The following is a 25,608-nucleotide window of genomic DNA, read 5'->3' on the forward strand; positions in this document are numbered from 1 at the left end:
GACATAGAATGCTTATGCAAATTTTAAGAGTTCATGTTAGGTTTTGGTACTTGATATATACTAACTCTCACAGCCTCCTCTCCCTCCTGTACTACCTTTACCCTGCCTTCAGTGTAGGATACCGTCTGGAATTATGTCTGAAGATCTTTTCCCCCAACAGTCTCAGCTTCCACCACTCCCTAATTGCAGATGGTGCCCATTCTAACCTCCAACCCATCTCTCTCTTCTGTGAGTATTTCGTACCAACTTCTGAACATCTGGACGTGGATGTCCAACAGGCTGGCATGTCAAACTCAAAAACTGAACTTTCCTCTTATCCCAAAGCTTACTCTTCCTTGTGTGCTTCCTATCCTTTTCAAAGTCACCATCATCAGCCAAGTTACCCAGGCCAGACATATTTCACTTGGCCCAACTCCTCCTTCATCACTCTCTTCTAACTGGTTATGACTGAGTAAACTTGGGACAATTCGCCCAGCATGCCTTATTTCTCTCTGCACGAGGTAAACCTTTGAGTCACCATGCTAAAGCAATGGGACCCAGTATCCCACACCAGTATACCAGGAGTAAACACCTGATCCAAGCTGGATCTTGGACCTGAGACCGCAGGGAACTTGAGTTCCATGTTATTCAATGGTGGAAGCAGCAAGGTACAAGTCTGGAGTCATTGGAGGTCACGTTTCCCACCACTCAGAGAAACTAACCTGCAAAGAGATAAAAAGATACTAACACCAAGAGAAAAGATAGTGGAGAGAAACCTAAATGCATTTAAATGGGTGTTCTTAAGCCCCAGCTGTCTCCCTCGTCTTCCTGAAATTTGGTTCCTCAACTGAATGAAGTTCAGATGGCTTAAACCTTAAAGTGTGAGAGGTGGAGGGTTACACCTGAGACTCAAGAGGTAAGCAGACGCCCCGTAATGTGGGGCTCAAACTACATTAAAGGGTTTGAACTTTATCTTAAGAACAATGAGAAGATGCTCGGCAGGGAGTCTGCTTCTCCCGCTGATCTCTGTCCTCTCATGCTCTCTCTCATTCTCAAAAAAAAAAAAAAAAAAAAAAAAAAAAAAAAAAACCAACCAAACAACAAACAAAACAATGAGAAGAAATTCAAAGACTTCAAGCAGAGAAACAACATGATCAATGAAGTATTTTGGAAAGATCACTTTGGGTACATTATGGAGAAGGAATTAGGGGTGTCCGTTCAGAGGTCAAAACTCAAGGCAGAGAGACCAGTTAGGAGGCTGCAGTTATGGAGGGGAATAATGATAGCATCCAGGACTGGGAAAATGGCATGTGTTTAAAGAAAACAAAAAGTATTAATAATAGACCAGAAGAACCAACAGGTCATATACCAAGTAGCCATAAACAACCAGAAAGATACAAACACAAGCACAAGCGAACCCATTGGATTGGACCTTCTTGGAAACTGGAAGAGGTGGAGTCTGTGCCATTATCTCCAAGGACACTGTTGTTGGACACTGCTGATTGCCTCTTTGAAGAGCTGGTCCAGACCCCAGGTTGGTAGCAGTAGACTTTTCCAATCTCTCCTCATTCCTCCCTCACTTGGGTTGCTGGAACCTCAAATAGGTTTCCAGACCAAGTACGAATGGAAATGTGGATGAGGGTCATGAGAAGAGAAATCATGGAAGCTACAAAGCCTTGGTATCTTGGGCAAGACTCCTGCAGCTCTGCCCAGAGCAAAAATACTTGAGCCTTGTCAGACTGATAAAAGAAGTTAATTTTTAGGACAATAAGAAAACAGAGGGGCCAGAGCAAATTTCTCGAACTTAGTTCAAAAGAGTGTTGAAAACAGAACTTCTAGGGGCGCCTGGGTGGCTCGGTGGTTGAGGCCTCTGCCTTCGGCTCGGGTCATGATCCCGGGGTCCTGGGATCGAGCCCCGCATCAGGCTCTCTGCTCAGTGCAGAGCCTGCTTCTCTCTCTCTCTGCCTGCTTCTCTGCCTACTTGTGTTCTCTGTCTGTCAAATAAATAAATAAAATCTTTAAAAAAAAAAAAAAGAACTTCTTGAAGGACATTCCATTGAAACTATCATTATGATGGCCTTCTCTTGACTTTAACCGGATCTGGCCACTCTCAGTGACTTATAGTAACCAGGATGTTTGAGTTTCATGAATGTGTGGGTGTGTATGTAAGAGAGAGAAATAGAATATTTGCCTTTATGATGAACGCACCTTATGAAAACTGGCACAGTGACCTTTGTTCTAAACTATCCCCTCTGAGAACTCTCAGTCTGGGAGGAATACTATTTCCTTTTCAACTAAAAGACGGGAAAATATTAGCTTAGGCTACAGTAAAATGTCATGTTATAGCGAAACATTCTCTTCCCGTTAGTAGAAATTACCTGTCATGAAATGCACCGGAAAAAAACTAAAACAAGGAAGTGATTTTAAAGTAGTCATTTCCACGCATAGGTTTTGTAACCTATGAGGCAATCTGAACCATCACCTTCTTATTTCTTAACTGGAGCTGAGACCTAGAAAGAGGAACCATCCTCTGTTGGTGGAATCTCAGATCTCCAAGCTGGACAGTGTAGATTTCCTCTCCTCATGATCTCATCAGGACTTGCCACAGCACAGGTGTTTGATATACTGTGGTTGAATTTTTGAAAGTGTATTTATGTTTTATTTGCTCACAGGTACCTAATGCCAAAGCCATAGTATGTGGTTGGTAAATATTTGTTGATTGAATGAATAACTAATCGCAACCCAAACTATGGCACATTTGGTCATCTGCATTCTTCAGCTCATTGTTCCATGACTTCTCCATTTCAATGACATCCCCTTCCTTCATTGTGCTATCATTCAAGAAACAGAAGTTATGTGCTCGGACTCTGGAAACAAATTTTTTTTGAAAACACAGATGGGGCACCTGGTGGCTCAGTGGGTTAAAGCCTCTGTCTTCGACTCAGGTCATGATCCCGGGATCCTGGAATCGAGTCCCGCATCAGGCTCTCTGCTCAGCAGGGATCCTGCTCCCCCCCCCTCTTTACCTGCCTCTCTGCCTACTTGTGATCTCTGTCTGTCAAATAAATAAATAAATAATCTTTAGAAAAAAAAAAACACTTAGTTCTACTACTTAATAGGTGAACAATTCGTTTCACCTGTGTCTCGATTTCTCCATTGGTTAAGAATAATAAATACTACCTAGACTGGAGAGCTGCTGGGGGCTTTATATCAGACACAGAATGATAAAGCATGAGCACAGTACTTGCTAGGTGGTAAGCACTTAGTAATATTGACATACTTGTTTTTTTTTTTTTAACTACAACCACATTCAGACCTTGTACTTCTCCAAATATTAAGATACCCAGACACAAAAAAGAGCAAAATAAGCTTCCAAACTGGGTTTTGCCAAACCCTATGAGCTTCTGAAACTGTTTAATATCACTTTCATTTTGTTACAAATACAGTCGCTATGGGAAGGAAGGAGATGCTGAGAAAGTGGGTTCCTCACCTTCTTTCCCAATAAGAACAGGTTCACTTGGATTTATCACTCGGAGATCTTTTGAAGATTGAAAAAACTCCTCTACTAGAGTCAAAGTTTGAAACCATGATCCCATACTATGTTACTTCTCCTCATCCATTTTAGTAGGCTATGAAGAGAGCTAGGTCTATTCCTTGCCAGGAACTGGCTGGGTTGTCTTGGGCAAATCACTTAACTTCTCTGCTCTCAACTCCCCATTCCATGAAAGATGTAGTTTGGAAAGATAATGTTTACGGTTCATGTTTTCATGTTAGCTTTAATTCTGGAAATCTGAGAAGAGTTGTTTTCAATAGCTTGAAAAAGCTTCTCACCATTTAATTCTGGTAATCATTTAGCTACAATAACCTGGGGCACAATATATACACAGATACATGTTGAATATTAAATGAGTGAGTGATTTGTTACTTAGGATGGTGATAGACTGTGCCTTGGTGGGGCCATGCTTTGCTTCAGTGTGCTATGCTAGAGTGTAACAGATGTTTACTACTAGCTGAGGGCCTGGGAAAGTGACAAGAGCCTAACTCAGTAAACTCCACATGATTAGGAAAAGTCTGGATGTCTTGCTTATTTACCAAGAAATTGTGAGTCTGATTAACCAATTCTACCATTTATATCTCCTGTGCATATCCCAAATCCATCAATATCCTCCTTTAATACCACAGCAGACCACACCACCATCTCCTAGTCCAACCCTACAATGGTTCCTTAGGGTCTGCCTGCTTCCCACTCTTGTTAATTCCAATCTGTTCTAAATACATGCTCATTATTCCCTATCACTGGAATGTGCATGTTTCTTTCAGGCACTATCATATATTTGGTTCTATACCCATGTGGTTACTTTGTTTCTTCCAGGAGGCTGTGAGCCCCTCCAGGACAGAGACCTTTCTTATTCACTGTTACAGTCCATACCCGCTCCCCAGCTCGTGCCTAGTACAAGAAGCCTTTTCATAAATAATCAGTGAATGAACGCTCAAAGGCTCAGAGACCATGTCTTAATTTACTCTCTTGCCATCAACACCCTGGGCAATGGCGATGCAAAGCAAGCAATCGTTTGTTCCAGGTAAGATTCATTTAATGAAAGGATGACTCTCCTCTCTGGGTTTTAGACAAAACTGTATTTGAATCTTTTCCACTTTGCCAGCTGTGTGACTTTGAGCCTGGATTTCATTAACTGCAAAATGAGCTAGTGCTTATTGCTCTAGGGTTGCTCTAGGATGAGTGAAGGGCTCTGCACAACATCTGAGACAGCGTGTACTCCTAGTATCCCCACTAGCACTGGGGGGAAGGCTCAGGGAAGAAGTCTAAAAGAAGAATATGAATCCTCAACTAGGTTAAAAAAAAAAGCAAAACCCACAAACCAGGAAGTTTTGCATACAAAAAGTCACAACTACCCTGAACTACTTTGCCTTAATTATTCATTTGTATCCAACTTTCTATTAGAATTATTGGAGAAAGGGACATTGTGGTGGGGGTGGCTGGTCAACTTTGTTGTTTTGCCCTGTTGCAGATCCCTTCTAGCAATGACTTAACAGCCACGTGCCACTTGGAGTTGTCCAACTATACAGTAGGTGTATTTATTTAAAAAAAAAAGTAGCACTGCTCACAAGGATTAGGCAACTATTCAGAATCTAACCATTTAATGCATCATAACAAACCCTTCGGTGGCAAACTTCAGGGTAAATAGTTGAATCTAAACACAGGCTGCAAGAATCTGGACTTTGGCCACCATTTTTGCCTCATTCCACCCCAATGTTCTCCTTGAGCTCCCAATATATTTTCTTTGAATTTCAGCCACAGGACCTTTGCACACGTGCTCCTTTTTTTCTGGACAACTCCCTCAGTTAACTAGATTCACTTTTATAGCTCAAGGTCACTTCTGAGACTTCCCTGACCTCCAGTTTAAGTCCTAGAACCCTCCTACAGCCATTCACAGTAGGGTTTCACTTTGCAATTATACACCCAATTATGTGGTTATTTTGCTTAATGTTTGTCTCCGCCCCTAATTTGTACTGAGAGCAGAATTAATGTGTCTAGGTAACCAGGTATAAGGCCAGGGCCCAGAATGGTTCGTGACCTGTGGTAGGTATTCAGTCAGTATCTGTTAAAGGAATGAATAAATGAAAGGTTTCTGGAACTAGTGTAGGAATCTGAGTATCCAAGAGAGGAAGTCAGATCTCTGCCTCTCGTCTCCCGCCGGAGTTAAAAGATGGGATAGGGTACACATACCAATAAACACAGGAGTACCCCGCGTGCACAGAAGCTATGTCCCGCACCTCCTTCTAACTGGTGGTCGATTTCTTGAACTAATCCTTCCCCAGCCAGAGTGTTCGGAGGAAGGGGTGGGTTTAAGGGCAGATACTGAAGGTGATCGAGTAGCTGAACAACGATCAGAGATCCCAGTGGAGATCCCAGGTCCTCCGCAAGGCTGCAGAAGCCCAGGCTGCCGAGCTCGGGCAGGCCACCAGCTGACCCCCTCGCCATCCCTAGTACCCAAAGCGGCGCGCTCTCATCAGCGCCCTGGCGTTGGGGCCAATGTGCCCGGGCGCGCCAGCTGCACCGCAGCCCGGGCGCGCGCGATTGGCAGCCCCCAGCCTCAGCCCTCCCGCCCCACCCCCCCCGACGAAGTCCGGCCCCCGCCTGCTACCCCGGCGTCGCCGCCGCTTCCCCCTTGCCGCCCCGGGGCTGTCCCGCGCGGGGCCGGAATCCGGCCGCTCACTCCTCCCAGGCGCCGCGAATCAACAAGGCGCCCGCAGTCGGCACAGTCCTGTCCGGGGCCGGAGCATGAAGGTCGAGTTTGCGCCGCTCAACATCCCGCTGGCGCGGCGGCTACAGACCGCCGCGGTGCTGCAGTGGGTCCTGTCCTTCCTGCTGCTCGGTAAGGACCCCGCGCGCTCCCGGGCGCCAAGATCCAGGCGGGTCTACACGGTGCAGGGGGTCTCCGTCTCCTCCCTCGCCGACAGTCCTTGTCCAAGGACGCGCTTAGATCCGCCAGCCCTTCTTCCCGTGTAAGTCAGAACAAGCTGGTCAGAGAGGGCTTTGGAGAGCTAACTTGGGACTCGTGGTTTTTCTTCCCACGTGCACCCCGTAGCGAAGGACTGTTTGGTAACTTGTTTTCCCTGGGATTTTTTTTTTTTTTAATTGATGCCTACTTTACCTACAGTAAAAGGCACTGATGGTAATTATGCAACTTGATGAGTTTTGGCAAATGGATACACCCAGATGTCACCACAATCCAATCAAGCCATGGAACATTGCACTATAGGCCTGCAAAGTTAGTAAACTCGTTTTCCTGAATTGTCGACTGATTTAAAAAAAAACAAAAAAAAAACAATGCTCGAGTATTTACAGCCTGATTTCTTCCTCATCCCACCCTCGTGAAAAATAGCCGTGTAAGCGTTTCTGTGTTTAAGATCCCTCAGGTGCAGAAAGGTATCTTTGTACAAGGAAGGCTGCAGCAAACACAGGTTTTGCTTGGGTGGCTTCTGTAGGTAAATAACTCGACCCAAGGGTGCGGGTTCCCAAGTTAATCCCATCGAGAAAGGCACCTTGAGGCCGTCGCTAGATGGAGCGGGTTGGGTTACTCGGGCGCTTTTTTTTTTCCTAAATGTTTGTTCAGCTCTTGGAGTAATTGGGGCGTGAATGGTATGAAACGAGGGAGGAATTATCGAAAACTTGTGCGGTTCTGAAGGCTAACAGCATTTGTATGCTATAATAAGAATCATGGATTCTATCCTGTGGAGGCCACAATGATAATAATAATAAATTCTTTGCACTGTAGAAGTCTACAGTTTTGAAATGCTTTCACATTTTGAATGCCTGGGTCAGTGGTTCTTGACCCTGGTTATACATTAGAATCACCGGGGGAGCTTCAAAAAAATACAGGTGTTCGGACTCTATCTCTAGTATCTTTAATAAGTTCGTTACAGAATGGAGCCCGTGGATCAATATTTTGTGTATCTATGTAACTATATAAATGTGTGTGTGTATACACACACAAACTCTCCAAGTGACTCTAGGGTACAGCTAGGGTTTACTGAAAAAGGAACTTCAAACCAGTAACTCATTAAGTCTTCACAGGCCAAACCCCGAGACAGGTGTGGCAGCATTACAGTCCAAGGAGCAAAGGACATCACAACATTGACATCATAACACTGATTGAGGGCTTAGTGTGTGCCAAGCCCTGTTCTAAGCACCATACACCATCAACCCTGCGATCTTCCCAACAACTCTATGAGATAAGGAGTGTGCGTCCCTGCACTCATTGGACAGATGAGGAAACTAAGAGGTGAAGTAAATTGTTCGAGGTCACACAGCTGGTCGGAGCGCGAGGAGCTGGGTGCAATCCCAAATATTCTACCCAGGGTCCCTGCTTTAACCACTGTGCCGCCCACTCCAATGGCTCGAACTTGGAGACTGTCTAACTTGCTGATCAGTCGCACACCTCTGGTGGCCCACGGTCTTTTCCTTTTATGGCAGCCATTGTCATTGCTTGTATTTATATATGTCTGTGGTTACTTGAGAAAGGTCTGCATGACCAACCTTGTCTACCAGCTCAGTGTGGGAGCACTCAGTACGTGCCTGGCCCCTGGAAGGCACAAAGTAAATACTTGTTGAATGACTGTCTCCACTGTGTCACCCAGAAGGGAGGCTCTCCGCTCCCCTGTGTCTCTAGTTATATTAATCTGCATTACCCTGACAGCAACCGTTGGAGGTAGGCCCTACCCCATACTCATTTTACAAATGAAGGTGCCTAGAGGTGAAGTCAGTTGCTCAAGGTCACAGGTGGGGGAGCCGCAGGTGTCAAATGTGAGTGAACCAGTGACTGAGGTATTACTAATGATTCTCAATTTGAGTCAGACTAGAGTGGCTTGCAGACCATTTAAATGCCTTTTATTGCATGCATTTGACATTTTTGTTACTAGGAGCGTATTATTTTGTACTATATGTAGCACTAATTTTATTTTAAAACTTTCAAACATGCAAAAAGTAGAAGTGTGTGAACTCTCATATATACCCATTACCTGGGTTTATAATTATTTTAACAATTTACCATATTAGTTTTATCTATTGTTTTTGCAAAGATTTAAAATCATAGTATATTTTAATCCTAAATACTTTGGTATGCATATATAAGATTAAGTATTTTTTACATATTCATAGTACACATGTAGCATAATTAACAATCATTGCTTCAAATCATTTAAACTAAGTACATATTTCCTAAACTTTGTAGGAAATACACTTTTCTTGGTGATTTATTTGAACCAGGTTCCAAGCAAGACCCTTGTGTTGCATTTGGTCTTTACGTGTCTTTTAATTTAGAACAGTGTTCCCTATTTGTTTTCTGTCAGTGAAATGCTAAAGAAAGGAGGTTATCTGTCCTGCAGGGTGTCTCCCTTCGTGGTTTTCCTGATTGCTTCTTTTGTAATGTTAACCTGTCCCCCAACACCCTGTATTTCTTTCTTTTTTTTTTTTAACCCTGTATTTCTTCTACAGTGGAAATTAGATCTAAGACTTAATGAGATTTATTTATTTTTAAGATTTTTATTTATTTGAGACAGAGCGCACAAGCTGGGAGAGCGGCAGAGGGAGAGGGAGAAGCAGACTCCAGCCTGGGATCATGACGTCAAGCAATGGCAGAGGCTTAACCTGCCACCCGGCCTGCCAAGGCTTGATTCGATGTAAATGAAACCTTTGTGGCAAGGCCTCTTCCCCAGGCACCTCTGTGTGCTTCACACTGCGTTATGTTAGGGTGTACACAATGTCCAGTTGTCCCATTAGTAGTGTCTAAGCATGATCGGTGGGTGCAGATAGGAAGTAATCTGAGGGCCGGTAATTGGCATGTGCAAGCAAAAGTTCTCCACTGACCCTAGTGGACTCCATTAATGATCCTTGCTTGAGTCAACTGCTACGTGGGACTGCAAAATGCTAGTTTTCTTATTCTGTCATTTACTGGCTAGAATTTCTGCAAAGAATAATTTTTCTCCATCATTTAGGGCCATTTGACTACCCTACAATTCAATTCGTACTGGAAAGGTAGGATAAGAGCTTACTTCTTTCTTTCCATATAATTATCAATCTTGAAGGAAGGAGTAGATGTAGAAGCTACTTTCGGTGGTGTCAAGGGAGTTTTTATTAACTGTCGTTTTTAAGACCTCTAAATCAAAGTCTTGGAAAGCATTTTCCTTTCCAGGAAATGAGTTGAAGCTATTAGCCCTTGAAATATATTTTAAAAATCTCAAAATGTTTCATTTAGTCGTGCAATCACTCTTTCCTTGAAATAAATGTTAAATACCTGTCATCCAGTTTTATAACATTGTATTAGTATTAGGTGGATGACATAATGATTTGATACATGTGTTTATGACAAAATGATTTCCACAATAAATTTAGTTACTGTCTATCATCATACATAGTTACAAATATTTTTTTTTTCATTTATTTGACAGAAAGATCACAAGGAGGCAGAGAGGCAGGCAGAGAGAGAGGGGGAAGCAGGCTCCCTGCTGAGCAGAGAGTCAGATGCAGGCCTCGATCCAGGACCCTGAGATCATGACCTGGGCCGAAGGCAGAGGCTTAACCCATTGAACCACCCAGGCGCCCACAAATATTTTTTCTTTGTGATGAGAACTTTTAAGACTTTCTCTTTTAGCAACTTGCAAATACAATATAGTATTGTTGGGACATCTGCGTGGCTCAGTTGGTTAAATGGCTGCTTTCAGCTTAACATCATGATGCCAGCGTCCTGGTATTGAGTCCCATATCAGGCTCCCTGCTCAGTCAGCATGGTGTCTGCTTCTCCCTCTAGCTCTGCCTGCTGCTCCCTCTGCTTGTGCTCTCTCTCAAATAAATAAATAACATCTAAAAAAAAAAATACACACACACACACACACACATATACACACAGTATTGTTGACGACAGTCACTATACTGTGCATTCCATCCCCAGCACTTACTTATCTTATAACTGGAAGTTTGTACCTTTTGACCCCCTTCACTCAATTTGCCCACCCCTCCACCTGCTTCTGGCAACCGCTAATCTGTTCTCTGTATTTACAAATTCGTTTTTTGGTTTTGTGTTTGTATTTTGTGGGAGGAGGGGTACAAGGGTGGAGGGGCGGAGGGAGAGGAAGAGAGAATCTTAAGCAGTCTCCACGCTGGGCATGGAGCCTTATGTGGGGTTCAGTCTCCCAACCCTGAGATCATGACCTGAGCTGAAACTAAGAGTCTGACGTTCAATGGACTGAACCACCCAGGCACACCTATGAATTAGTTTTGTTTGCTTTCTTTTTAAAATTTCACACACAAGTGAGATCATACAATGTTTATCTTTCTCTGTCTCACTTATTCTACTTAGCATAATGTCCTCAGCGTCTGTCCAGTGGTATCACACGTGGCAGAATTTCCTTCCTTTTCTTTTTATGGCTGGATAACATATATATCTTTATCCATGGACACTTAATGTTGTTTCCATGTCTTGACAACTGTAAACAATGCTGCAGTGAACACGGGGGGTGGGGGTGAAGGGCAGATTTCTTTTTGAGATGATGATTTCATTTCCCTTGGATAAATTCCCAGAGTGGGATTGCTGGATCACCAGCCATCCAATCTTAATATTCAAGAAACTGAACCATTACATACTAGTTTGTGGGCAACCAGCCTGCTAACCTGAAAGTAGGAAGCTGACAAAGAGAGAGCCAGCATTTACTTACCGTCTTTTACCTGTAACCGCTTGTGGCAGAGAGGACTAGATTTCCTTTTTTAGATGACAAGACTGGAACGTAAGAGGTTAAGTGTCTTGCTTAGATGGCATTGGATTGGCCCATGATCTTCTACTGAGTGGGTTTATTTATTTACTTGAGCATTGTTCTTGAAGCATGGCTGACATACAGTTTGATATGTATACAGTTTGATGTGATACAGTATACAGTTTGATAAGCTGACATATATCTCTCCAGGACACCACCACAGTAAGACAATGAACCTCATCCCAAAGGTTTGTCATACCCCCTTTGTAATCCCTCTTTCTCCATTGCCCTTCATCTCCTATGTTTTCTCTCCTACAGATTGGGTTGTGTAGTGTTTTATATAAATGGAGGCATGCCATAGGTACTCTTTTTTGGTCTGGTTTCTTTCACCCAACATCATTATTTTCAGATTGGATCTTGTGTGTGTAAGTAGTTCACTGCCTTTTGTTTTGAATGCGTATTCTAGTGAAGGGATACATTGGAATTTGTTCATCTGTTGGTGAATAGTTGGGTTGTATGTATTATGAATGATGTTGCTGTGAATTTCTGCCTACAAGTCTTTGTATGAACACGTGCTTTCTTTATTCTTTATTTCCAAACCTGGGAACATAATGGCTGGTCATGGTATGGTATTTGCATGTTTAACTTAAAAAAAAAAAAAGATTTTGTCTATTTATTTGAGATAGAGACAGAGAGCACAAATGGGGGCGGGGAGGGGAAAAGGGGCAGGAGGAGAGGAGGAAGCGGGGAGCCTGAGACAGGGCTGATTCCAGGATTCTGAGATCGATCATGACCTGAGCCAAAGGTGGATGCTTAACCAGCTGAACCACCCAGGTACCCCAGGTTTAACTTTTTAAGAAACTGCCAAATTTTCTTCCCAAGTGGTTATACCATTTTTCTATTCATACCAGTAGTGTATGAAAGTTCCAGTTGCTCCAGATCCTTGCCATCACTTGAAACACCCATTTTTTAAAATTTTGGGATTTAATAAGTGCACAGTAGTGTTTCATTGTGGTTTTAGTTTTCATTTCACTGATGACTAATGACGTTGAGCTTCTTTTTCATATACTTATTTGCTATTTGTGTATCTTACCTTTTGAAGTACCTGTTGAAATCTTTTGCCCATTTTTAGTTGGGTTGCTTGTTTTCTTTCTATTGGGTTTAGAGAGTTGGTTGTGTTCTTTGGGATACAAGTCTTTTTTTTTTTTTTTAAGATTTTATTTATTTGACAGAGATCACAAGTAGGCATAGAGGCAGGTAGAGAGAGGAAGGGAAGCAGGCTCCCCGCTGAGCAGAAAGCCCGATGCAGGGCTGTGGGATACAAGTCTTTTGTCAGGTATATACTTTGTATAGAATTTTCTTCCACTCTAGGGCTTATCTTTTCATTCTCTAAACTGTCTTTGAAAGAACAGATGTTTTTAACTTTGGCAGAGTCCAATCTATCCATATTTTCTTTGTGGATTGTGTTTTTGGTGTTTTATTTAGGGACCCAAGGCCAGAAAGATTTTTTTATATTTTCTTCTACATGTTCTATGGTTTTAGGTTTCATATAGAGGTTGGCGATCCATTTGAGATTACTTTTTGTGTGTGCTGCAAGGTCTAAGTTCATTTTTCCGGCATATGTGTAATCCAGCTGTTCCTGCCCCGTGTCTTAAAAAACAAAACAAAAACAGAATCTGTCCCTTCTCTGCTGTAGTGCCCTGTGTTTTTGCAGGAAGTTAGGTATTCGTATATGGGTGGGTTTACTTCTGGACTGTCTGTTTTGTTCCATTCATCTGTTTGTCTATCTTGATGTCAGTACAATGCTGTTGTGATTGCTTTAGCTTTATAATAATTTATGGAATCAGATCTTGTTCGCCCTCAGACCTTGGTGCTTTTTTTTTTCAGAGTGGTTTTGATAATCAAATAGATTCTTTGTGTTTCCATTTGCACTTTAGAATCAGCTCATCAGTTATCACACAAAAAAATGCCTGTTGGGTTTCCATTGGAATTGATTTTTTTATTGCGATTAATCTATAGATGAATTTGGAGAAAATTGATATCTCAAAAATACTGAGGCTTCCACTGTGTGATTTTATTTATAGCAGAAGTTTTTAATCTTCAGATGGTATTTAAGAATGACTTGGGGAGGGGCGCCTGGGTGGCTCAGTGGGTTAAAGCCTCAGCCTTTGGCTCAGGTCATGATCCCAGGGTCCTGGGATCGAGCCCCATGTCAGGCTCCCTGCTCAGCAGGAAGCCTGCTTCTCCCTCTCCCCACTCCCCCTGCTTGTGTTCCCTTTCTCTCTGTGTCTCTTTCTGTCAAATAAATACATAAAAATATTAAAAAAAAAAAAAAAGAATGACTTGGGGATTTTTGTTAAAATGCAAATTACCCAGAGACTTTGATTCTGTAGGTCTCAGGGAGGGCCATTATATGTTGTTTTTTTTTTTTTTTTCAAGTTTTTTTTTTTTATTATTTATTTGACAGAGATCACAAGTAGGCAGAGAGGCAGGCAGAGAGGGAGGGGGGAAGCAGGCTCCCCGCTGAGCAGAGAGCCCGAGGTGGGGCTCTATCCCAGGACCCTGGGATCATGACCTGAGCCGAAGGCAGAGGCCTTAACCCACTGAGCCACCCAGGTGCCCTTAAGCTTTTTATTTTGAAATAATTTCAGAAATACTCACTGTAGAAAATAAAAATTCTGGGCACCTGGGTACCTGCGTAGCTCTGTTGGTTAGGCGTCTGCCTTCAGCTCAGGTCATGATCCCAGAGTCTGCTTTTCCCTCTGCCCACTCTCCCCATCATGCCTGCTCACTCTTTCTCTCACAAAAATAAATAAATAAAATCTTAAAAAAAAAAAAAAAAAAGAAAAGAAAAATTCTAGAAAATTACAAAAATTCCAATATTCCTTCACCAGATTCCCCAAATGTTAACATTTTACCATGTTTTTTTTCTTTCTCTGTCCCTGTTTCTCTCTTTTCACAAACATACACATGCGCGTGCACACACACACACACACACATGCATAGTTACTATTTTTTTTTTTTAAGTCTTTAAGGATAAGTTACAGACTTGGTTTTTCTTTATACTTAAGTACTTTGGTGTATATTTCCCAAAACCAAGGATATTCTCTTATATAACCACAGTACAATTATCCAAATGAGAAAAAGAACTGGTACGTTCAACAGCCTAATCCATACACAGACCCTATTCATATTCCGGTAACTGCCCCACAAATGTCCTTTATAGCAAAGGAACCCACATGTTGTATTTAGTTATGTCTCTCTTTAATTATGGTTTTCAGTTTGTAGCTATACAAAATAGTTGTGCTTATTTTGTCCTTCAAATGGTAAACATTTCAGAAATATTAGGAACATGGGACTAGCTTCAACTGGATCCTGGTAATTTATGTGCATTCATTAGGTGGAGAAGTAGGTCCAATAATGAATTTGCTTTTAGATGAGAAAAATGCAGTTCCCTCTCCCTAGAACTTTTTAAAAGCAATGCGGAATGGAACCATGTATGAGGAATACTGAGATGGAAAATTCTGCAGAGGGATCTGAGGTTTGTCTTTTAGTACCATCCTAAGAAACTCATAAGTTCCCTAAATAAGAATTTTAAAAATCAGAAGAATGTTACGCTTACATTCTTATAATCAACAGATGGCTCTGATTGTGTTTTGAAATATAGTGCCTCAGGAACAGGAAAGAAGAGAATGTGATGTGCTAAATTTTGAATTCCATTTTCTTCTTCCGTACTCTGTTGCATGGTTAAAATAAGTATAGAAACAATTTTCATAGGGGAAAAATGAAAACTTCTTGGATACAAGAGGGAAGGATACACATACAAATTAAACACTTCCAATTATTTCTTAATATTGGCTGTTATTTAATCCAAATAAATAAAACAAGTGGTTTTTGCAGTATTTTTCTGATCCTGTTTGCTCATGGAAATTTAATAGAATCATGTTCAAGATGAGACTATTCTCACATAAGTAGATTTGTTCTACAGTTTGTATTCTTATTTCTTTCTAGTGGAGCCATTTTGTTTCTTCTTCTTCTTCTTCTTCTTCTTTTTTTTTTTTTTTTTTTTAAGATTTTATTTATTTGTTTGACAGAGAGAGACAGTGAGAGAGATTATACAAGCAGGGGGAGTGAGAGAGGAAGAAGCTGGCTTCCCGCTGAGCAGGGAGCCAGATTCGGGGCTGGATCCTGGGAGGCTGGGATCATGACCTGAGCGGAAGGCAGGCACTTAAAGACTGAGCCACCCAGGTGCCCCATTTTGTTTCTTTTTTAAAAATAATCTTGATTATAAGATAATTCAGACTAGTTATTAGAAGAATTGAAAAGTGTAGAAGGGCTTTTAAAGACCCTAGAGAAAGTCCATATTCTTATTCAGAGGTAATTATTATCAATATTCTGGTGTATTTTTTTCCTCCTGTTTACCTATTTTTTAAAACTTATTTTTATTAAAGTAATACACACACTGAAGAACAAATCAAATAACATTTTGGAGTGAATCGTTTGCCATTGGTGTTTTTGAAGGTCTCAAGCAGTCAGTGGGGGCTAAGAACGTTTATGGAGAGTTTCCCATACACTGCCACTATTCCAAAGCCTGTGTGTTCTCTAAGTTTTATTAACCAGTTATTTTTCCGTGTTCTAAATATTACTGTCTGATATCTTGAAAAACTGGTAAAGTTAAACTGAGAACTTAAAGGATTTATCAGTTTATATACATCAGGTCTTTGAAGAAGTGCCTATAGGTAAAACTTGTCATTAGGATTCACGGACTTTTCAAATTCTGCCAGCATTGATGGGAGTTTTGCCCTGGATCAGACAATGCCTTTGCATTTGTGCTTTCTAGATCAGCACCCTTGAACTGGTGTCAGCGTCCAGGTGAGTGCACTGGAGTCAGGAAGGGGCGGGGGACAGCAAAGGAAGGTCATTACTTAATGCTGCAGAAATGGCATATGGGTCCACATAAGCACTGAGGGACATTCCCCACCCCAGAGCACAGACCTTGCCACCACTCCTTGCCAGAAGTCTTCAGTTCATGGAAAAAATGTAATCTTCACCCCTGATTTTGCTAGAGCTCTTCTTTTCTATAAAGCCAGGGGAACCTACAGGCAGCTTTGAAAGCTGCTGAGTGGGTCATTCAGTAATTCCCTCTACGAGGGAAAGGTTGGAAGTCAAGATTTTTTTTTTTTTTTTGCAAATGCAGAGTTGTCTCTGTGAGGTTCCAGCTCATTCCCAGCCAGATAGCAGTGCTTAACCTGCTATGATCAGTTATATGTGTAGGTCATGTATTTCCTCCCATTTTTTAATTTTGGAAAATTTCAAACTTACAGAAGTATTGAAAGAATAGTTCAGTAAGCCTTTTTTTTTTTTCAACCTGGATTCACCAGGTCTTAGCATTTCTCCACATTTGCATGCATACACACACACACACACTCTCTCTCTCTGTGTCCCCCTCCACATACACTTTGTTATTATTGTTGCTGTTGAACCATTTGAAAGTAAGAAAGTAAGTTGTAGATATCATGGCACTTCGTGATAAATACTATTGAATGTGTTCTTGAAAACAAGGAACTTCTACATAATCACAATCCCCAAAATTTGTCAGTGATACAATAATCTTATTTAATAATGGCTCATATTCAGGTTTCCTTAATTGTCTTCAAATTTTCCTTTAAAGCCAGACCAGCTCCTATACCTTTTTCCCCCAAAGATTTTATTTATTTGTTAGAGAAGGGGCAGCAGCAAGGGAGAGACAGAGGGAGAAGCTGACATGCCACTGAGCAGGGAGCCCCATACGAGGCTGGATCCCAGGACCCCAGGATCAGGACCTGAGCCAAAGGCAGATGCTTAACCGGCTGAGCCACCCAGATGCCCCACCTTTTATTTGTTTTTTAATCTCTTATAACTCTGGTATTTTCTGAATAGCCCCAGCTAACTATCTTATAGAATATCCCGGAGTCTGGACTTGCCTAATTATGTTGTCATGATTAGAGTCAGGTTGAGTGTTTTTGGCAAAAATACCACAAAAGTAATGAGGTTTATTTCCCATTAGATCATATCAAGAGGTGTCATGTCATTTTGTCCCTTTATTGGTGTTGCTATATTTAATGACAATGCCATACATTTTGGCTGAGCCTTATTTGTTTCTCTTAGCACTGTTGAAGTGGGTGGGCCATTGCAGCACTATTCATAGTAGCCAAAAGGTGGAAACAAATCAAATGTTGAATGGTGAATGTTGAACAGATAAATGGGCGAACAAGTCATAATATAGTCATATAGGGGAATATTATTCAACCCTAAAAAGGAATGATGTACTGATACACGCTTCAAGACAGATGAACTTCAAACACCTGATGTTAAGTGAAAGTCTACAGAAGCTTACATGTTGGATCATTCCATTCATATGAAATATCTCGACATAGACATAATGCAGATTGCTGGTTGCCAGGGGCAGAGAAGAAGGGAATAGGGAGTAACTGCCTGATGGGCTCAGGGTTTCATTTTTGAGTGATCTAAGTATTTTGCAACTAGGTAGAATTACAACACTGTGAATGTATTAAGCGCTACCAGATTGATTTCTTTAAAATGGTTCATTTGTGTTATGTGAGTTTCACTGCATTTAAAAAAAGAAGTGAGGGGGAGGCTGCTTCTTGATGATGTACAGGAAGTAGAATCTGTGGGCGTGAAGTTATAATAGAGTGTGAATGATAGAAGCTGGCTTTTGGTTTTTCATTCAACATATACCTCGGTTGTCGCAACTGAAATTTATGCCTTCTGTGCAACTTGGTTTGTAGATCAAGACGCTTTTAAAAGGTATCAGTATCAGTTTTGAGAACCATGCAATACATTGGAGTAGACTTTTTTTTATCTTTTCTCTTTGACCTCCCATTCAGAGAAATCATGTTTCCTTGGATTGCTTAATGAGATAAAAATAGAAAAGAGAGGTGATCCGGTCACCTAGTTTTTTAAGCGTTTTCTTCTTTCAGTCCAATTTAGGATCATGGGATTTAAAAAGCTATTTTGGTGCTGTAAACGATACGAAATATTAAAGAATGCATGCAATGTGTGCAGTGGGAGTTTAAATTAGAACAGCGCCTTTGGATCGGGAGGAATCAGAGTGTATCAAGTGACAGAGGTGTTTCTGCTTGGTGATCCAGGGTTTTCCTGACTGTCCTCTAGAAGTTAATTAAAATGTGGGCAAATGTTATACAAGTTTATGTTTCTAGAGAAAATTTGTGAGAAGCCCACATTTTCAAAAAGAAAAGAATGGTTGAATTAGTATTGCCATCCAATGGAATGTGAATCAATTATCAAAAAGACCATTTAAAAAAAAAGATTTTTATTTATTTATTTGACAGACAGAGATCACAAGGAGGAAGCAGGCTCCCTGTGGAGCAGAGAGCCAGATTTGGGGCTTGATCCCAGGACCCTGGGATCATGACCTGAGCCGAAGGCAGAGGCTTCAACCCACTGAGCCACCGAGGCGCCCCCAAAAGACCATTTTTGAAGAGGTTTTAATACCAATTTATAAAATAAAACAGCTAGTGTGAGATCATCATAAGAGATACAATACAGAAACTTAAAAAAAAAAGTGGTCAGCCATGTTAAGGAAACATAACTGTTCATAGGAAAAAAAAAAAAAGACCACAAGGAAAATTTTAACAGTACTTTTGGTTGAGTGATAAGAATGTGGGTGCTATTTTATCTGCTTTTAGGTTTTGCATTTTCCAAACGTGTGATAGTAAACATAATCACTATAACGCCGCTCCCATTTGTCAAGAGTGTGCTAGGCATGATGGCATGTCTACATTTATTTCTCCATCGTCCTTGGAGGCAGGTGCTGTCATTAGCTTATCTCACAGGTAAAGGCATTAAGGTTCAAAAAGTAAAAGAACCCTCTGCAGGTTAGGCAGCTAGTCGGTGGCAGATTCCAACATGAGCGGTCCAATTCCAGGTCCGTGTTTTAACCATCATCCATGCAGAACATTTAGTGGCTGTTGAAGAGAGATGCAGTATGTATTCAATTAGTGTGTGTATGTGGTTGGGTTAGTGGAACACTGAACGAGTAGCCTGGGGACTTTATTTCTGGATCTGCTCTTGACTCCTATGGTCAAATTAAGTTATTATGCTTTTGGTCTCAGTTTCTCCATCATTATAGTAAGGAAAACAGACCCTCCCGTTTGCCTGATTTCTTATGCTTATGAGCCTGCCTATGCGTTTCTAATAAATACTTTTAAGTTTATGGTGCTCTTGCCATGAGCTATGATTTGTTTTGTTTTGTTTTATTTTAAAAAAAAGTGTGGGTCTGGGGCGCCTGAGTGGCTCAGTGGGTTAAAGCCCCTGCCTTCAGCTCAGTTCATGATCCCAGAGTCCTGGGATAGAGCCCCGAATCAGGCTCTCTGCTCAGCAGGGAGCCTGCCTCCTCCTCTCTCTCTCTCTTTCTCTCCCTCTCTGCCTACTTGTAATCTCTGTCTGTCAAATAAATAAATTAAATCTTTAAAAAAATAAAATTAAAAAATTGAAAAAAGTGTGTGGGTTTAAGAATTAGGCAGATCCAGGTTCAAGTCCTTTGGACCCTAAAAATCCCTGAGCTTCAGTTTCCACATCTGCAAAATGGGGACAGTACTATGTACCTTGAGGGTTGGGAGGAGAGAAAATGACATTGCCTGGGGGAGTTAGGTGGTCATCACTCAGGAACTGATCTCTCCCTTCCCTGCTGCATCTTAGCTCATCTGATCTATTGGAGAGTGCAGCTTAATGAGACCCATGGAAGTTTCTTGTACATAATTGACACATGGTAGTGAAATAAAGAGAAAATTAACCAACAGTGGTAAATTGTCAGCACTTAGACCTGGGTAGAGGGAAGCAGGGGAAGCAAAATGAAATGATCCTGATAGGAACGAGGGCAGAGGACACTCTCTTTGGCCGTACTCCTGGAGTCATGGAAACGCCCCTGGCTGTTCCAGAATGCAACAAACACCCCATGGAGGGATAGAGGGCACGTTCTTCCTTAACCTTTCATGTACTTTCCTTTAACAAACCTTAACCTATCCTGGAGAAAGCAGGTCTGTCCTCTTAAACGGGGGTCAATTCTGTTTTTAGGTTAAATCTATACTGGGATATTTACTGATTTATGTATCTCCAGAATTATAAATATATGTTCTGTTTTTGGCAAAAAAAAACCCAAAAAAACTGTACCTACAAAACTGTGATAGGTCAAAGTGCTGTTAATCAGATACTATGATGGATGGTTTGGAAACAGAACTCTTTGTAGCAAAGTTGATAGGGAGTGGATAGGAGTTTGGGGAACTGAAATCAGCTCTAAAACCAAAACTGCAGAACGTAACAGAAGAAGAGACAAAGGCAATCTTAAAGTCATAGGTAACGGGTGGTATTTATTGGGCACTTACTGTGTGCCAAGTTTTATGACTTTATGCTTCCCTCCTCCTTTCTTATTAATATTTCTCTCCCTCTCTTTTTTTAAAGATTTATTTCTTTATTTGAGAGAGAGCATGGGGGTGGGGGGTGGGAGGCACAGAGGGAGAGGGAGCACATTTTAAGCAGGCTGGCTCCCCACAAAGCATGGAACCAAGACCCAGGGCTCTCAGGACCCTGAGATCAGGACCCAAGCCAAAATCAAGTCACATGCTTAACTGACTGAGCCACCCAGACCATCTATATTTCTCTTTTTATAAATATTTTTTAGTATGAGAGCACTGATATAAAAAAAAATCTGGCTTAGCTTAATGTATTACTTTAAGGCAAACATTCTTGTCACTACTACGCAGTCAAGTTTTCTTGCTTCATATATTTTGAAGCTATGTCATTCGGTGCATAAACAATTTGGATTTTGCTTTGTCATAATGAAATGTTGTAAGTAGTGAAAGATGAACTAAGATGTAAAGAGTTTCTCCTACACTATTTCTGTCTCTGGCGACAGAGTTCCTGAAAATAGTTTGTTTCTAGAATGTTCCCTCTTTGTGGGCACATAAATAATGGTGGCTCTGCAAGGTAAACACCTATAGTAGGAATTCCTGCATCCCTTTTTTCAGCAATGATTCCTCCATATATCATGTCAGGGAGGCTGTGCAGACCAGCAACTTTGAGAGTAGACTGTGGATTTAGATCAACCAGTTCCTTTCTGTGGGGCTTGGGCAATCCATTTAACCTCTCTATGCCATTTTTTCTTCTGCAAAAAGCGCTGTCTGTGGCCACTTTGTTGATACTGTAGCTATGCAAGAACTACATGAAAATATTTTGGGAGAATACAATATAGTACTTGGCATATAGTCAATAGACAATAAATGTTAAATAATACTGTACCATTGCTGTCTTGTTATATTACCTCACTTGGACTTAGGCTCAGTTTAATGCACTTGGTGTATTAATTAAACCCCCCTGCCATGGACCACTGATTATACAGTACAGTGAGCAGATGCTGACTGACCCTGATTCCTGAGGTCTTTCCCTTTCTTACAGCACAAGTGTGCATTGCAGTCATCGTGATACTGATCGTATACAACTATTGGTTCCTCTATGTCCCTTATATGACATGGCTTTACTTTGACTGGAGTACCCCAGAGCAAGGGGGAAGAAGATCCAATTGGGTCAGAAGCTGGACCGTTTGGAGGTATTTTAAAGACTATTTTCCGATTCACGTGAGTAGAATTGTTTTATGTTGTACTATCTTGAGTTGGGAGAAGAGTGGAAATTTGTTTTCATCATAAATAGTTCAAGCTTTTCTCTTTGCAGAGGGAGAAAGCCTGCAGATCAGCCCAAATTTCTAAATGGCATCTGAGCTAAATTGACACCATTTTGAAGGCTATGTGCGGGGTGGCTCTGGGCTCAGGAAATAGTTTATACATTTGGAAATAGCTCTAACCCAGAGAACTAAACAAGTCATGTTTTCCATTTCCTTTTTTGTTTGTTTGTTTTTAATATTTTATTTATTCATTTATTTATTTGAGAGAGAGATAGCGAGAGAGAACACAAGCAGAGGAGAGAGTGAGAAGCAGCCTCCCCACTGAGCCTCCCCACCACCTCCCCACCTGCCTCCCCACCAAGCAGGGATCCCAATGTGGGATCTCAGGACCCTGAGATCATGACCTAAGCAGAAGGCAGACACTTGACTGACTGAGCTACCTAGGTGCTCCTCTGTTTCCTTCTGACATAAAAACTAATCATGAGTTTCTTGGTTTCCTATTGGAACCTAATCTGAACCTTTTTTTTTTTTTTAAATCTCACTATATATGGTAGCTCATCAAAACCTGGGATTTGGATCCAAGTCGCAACTATATATTTGGGTTTCACCCCCATGGAGTGCTTGTTGCTGGAGCCTTCGGAAATTTTTGTACAAATTATTCAGACTTTGAGGAGCTGTTTCCTGGCTTCACTGCGTATCTTCATGTGCTCCCATTTTGGTTCCGCTGTCCACTCTTTCGAGACTATCTGATGACCAGTGGTAAGTGAAGGCAGATTCTTATTTCTCCAGTGTTTGAGGGTGGTGGGATCACACAGGATGTTCCCTCCCAAACACAGGTTTATAGTTTCTTTTCTTTTTTTTTTTTTAAGATTTTACTTATTTATTTGACAGAGAGACTGAGAACATAAGTCGGGCAGAGAGAGGGGGAAGCAGGCTCCCTGCCGAGCAGAGAACCCAATGAGGGGCTCAATCCCAGGACCCTGAGATCATGACCTGAGCTGAAGGCAGAGGCTTAGCCCACTGAGCCACCCAGGCGCCCAGGTTTATAGTTTCTTAGTCAAGCCCTGTGTCTGTATCCCTTCCCATGCTGCTTGGATGTTTCTTGTCTCTCCCACTGGACTGGAAGTTTCAGGAAGACCCAGACTATTTCCTTTTTTCCCCACTCCTTTCTAGCATAGGGCCTGGGATATAGGACTGTGCAATAGATATTAATTCAATGCAAGAATAAATTGATAAATGCATTTTGTGTATCCAGATGTGGAAGAAAGAATCTTGGGTCAAACAAGTGATAGATTGCACCTTTGGAGAAGCACTTTGCCTGTGTTTATGAGCATTAGAGATGGAAAATAGCCTCCAATATGTCTTGAAGTAATAGCCGTGTATAAGTGAAGCATACTCAGTCTGAGTTTTTCTTCCCAGATTAAATAGAACTTGGCTCAGAACTGAGTTCATTTTACTCTGCTACTCTGAACTAGTGGAAGACTCTTTGATTAATGAAACCATGATTCTACCAATTCCAAGAATAAAATTGAGCTGAAATACTATAAAGACACATATGAGTGTGTACAGAGGCTAAGCTTCTGTGAACAGCTCTCACGTCAATTTGAGGGGTTCAGTTTATTTGATTTTTTAACCTGACCAACTTATTGACTCAGCATGAACTACAGGACCTTACAAAGTGCTTTATGTTTATGGTCATCATCTACATTAACTATTGTTGTCTTGCATTTCTGGGATATAAAGAAAAGTGGGTAGCCTTTTTTTGAAAATGTGTAATTTCAGGATAAGTGGCATATTCAAAGATAGAATTTTCCAGGGTCTCCCAGGTTTTCATTAATTCCTATTAATCTCTTAAGTCTCTGTTGTCATTGTATACCTGATAGGAAATCACTAACCACCAGAGGACTGGGATCCCTGGCTGGGTTTTCAGGTGCTGCATACGGACAAACCTTCACCCATAGGGCCCTGGGCTCTCTGTCCAGTCTGGCTGTCACTGCGCTGTGGCCTCTAGAGGGCGCACCAAATCGCCAAACTATTATACAGGCAAAAAATCCCTCCCTTGTTTTGCAAACATTGATTAGGTTAGTTTTATAAGAGGAAAAAAAAATTAAAGGGAAATTTTTTAAATTTCAAAAAAAACACAGAAATATATTTCCAATATACTGTTTTCTGATTCCAAGCTGCAAGTGAGTTTGAGTAGTGGTAACTGAGAGCAGGTGTGGCAAATTTATGGTACAAGAGATGTAGGAACACCCCTTTCCGTGGCCATGTCAGATACATATAGTCAACCTTAAGAGTCTTTCTCCATATAGTGCCCTCGGAGTCATTGCCATTTGCTTGAGCTGGCATTTGAGATTAAGCTTGTCTGTTCTTTCTGGCTTATGACGTCATGGGATCTTTTCCTTTCTGCCATCACCTGTGTTATCTCTAAAAGCTAGATAAAAAATATCCAAACTAAAGCTAAATAAAATATCCAAACTTGTAGCTAAATAAAAGCTAAAATAAAGCTAAATAAAGTTAAATAAAAATATCGAAATTTGTACCTGGTAGAGCCTTAGGGTGTCCTTATCTCAAAGTTTGGAGAGTTCTCAATTTTTCCCTAGAACCAGCTTCCAGGATGGCCCCTGGTCCAAGGCTGCTTTTCTACTCTATGCCTGGCTTGGTGGCTGCGTCTCTGGGTGTGAAAGACAGACAGACATGTGTACCAAACCTCATACAGTAAAGAAGAAATAGAGGGGTGCCTGGGTGGCTGTCATTAAGCAGCTGCCTTTGGTTCAGGTCATGATCTCAGGGTCCTGGGATCGAGCCCCACATCCGGCTCTCTGCTTGGCAGGGAGCCTGCTTCCCCCTCTCTCTCTGCCTGCTGCTCTGCCTACTTGTGATCTCTGTCTGTCAAATAAATAAATAAAGTCTTAAAAAAAAGAAGAAGAAGAAGCAATAGAGTTTCAGAGGTCCTTTGCTGACCAGTGCCTGCTTTGCTCTTACCCAGGGGATTTCTGTCACTGTAAGTCCCCATAAGTCCCTCCTCCAAACTATTCCTCTGTGGTCCATTTTGGTGAATCTTTACTCATCATCCAGGGCACATTCTGTGTTTCGAGGCTCATGTTCCTTCCCATGTGCCCAGTACGGCTCGGCAGGTAGCAGAGATCAGATCACAACAGCCACGTATATAGCCCAGATGAGGTCGATATGAAAAACAGCTGATGGATTCGACAAGACTTAGGGACTGATGTGGCCTCATGAAGGTAGCAACTATATATGTCATATCATCAGCATCTAGCATGGTGTCTTGCCTATAGCAGGTGCTCAAGAAGTGTTTTGAATGAGAGAATGAGTGACAAGTCAGCGTGGTTGCTAAGAAGAGGGGGGGTATGTATGGGAGGAACCTATACCTCTGACTTGTGTGACAAGATAGGTGATGGTCCCATTCACCTTGAGAGGTAATGTTGTAAGAAGAACACAGTGCACTGGGTTTGGAAACATGGAGTTTGTGGTGTCTTTGAGTTGGTGAGGTAGAAATGTCCATTGGGCCATTGGAAGTGTGGGTGTAGAGCCTCAGGAGGAAAATGTCCCAGGAGATGGATTTGGGAGAGCTCAGCACACTTCAGTGGTACTTGAATCCTTGTATGTAGATAACATTAGAAGATATTAGAGACTCTGAAGGA

General features: G+C 41.5%; 1 protein-coding gene across 6 annotated transcripts in view; it reads left to right on the forward strand.

Moving 5' to 3' along the window:
• The first annotated feature begins 6,147 nt into the window (after window positions 1–6,147).
• MOGAT1 (monoacylglycerol O-acyltransferase 1) overlaps window positions 6,148–25,608 on the forward strand; it is a 41,372-nt gene continuing 21,911 nt past the window's right edge. The window contains exons 1-3 of one of the 6 annotated variants that reach the window (XM_032857330.1): window positions 6,148–6,374; window positions 21,721–21,899; window positions 22,498–22,702. In XM_032857330.1, coding sequence (XP_032713221.1) covers window positions 6,281–6,374; window positions 21,721–21,899; window positions 22,498–22,702 — 478 coding nt within the window. In that variant the 5' untranslated portion in view covers window positions 6,148–6,280. Of the gene's footprint in view, window positions 6,505–6,643; window positions 6,771–6,956; window positions 6,988–21,720; window positions 21,900–22,497; window positions 22,703–25,608 lie in introns of those variants that run through there. The other 5 variants (XM_032857331.1, XM_032857328.1, XM_032857332.1 and 2 more) reach the window with 5 other exon arrangements.

Source organism: Lontra canadensis, unplaced genomic scaffold, assembly GCF_010015895.1.
Source record: "Lontra canadensis isolate GAN:19392208 unplaced genomic scaffold, GSC_riverotter_1.0 scaffold13, whole genome shotgun sequence".
Classification (NCBI taxonomy): Eukaryota; Metazoa; Chordata; class Mammalia; order Carnivora; family Mustelidae; genus Lontra; species Lontra canadensis.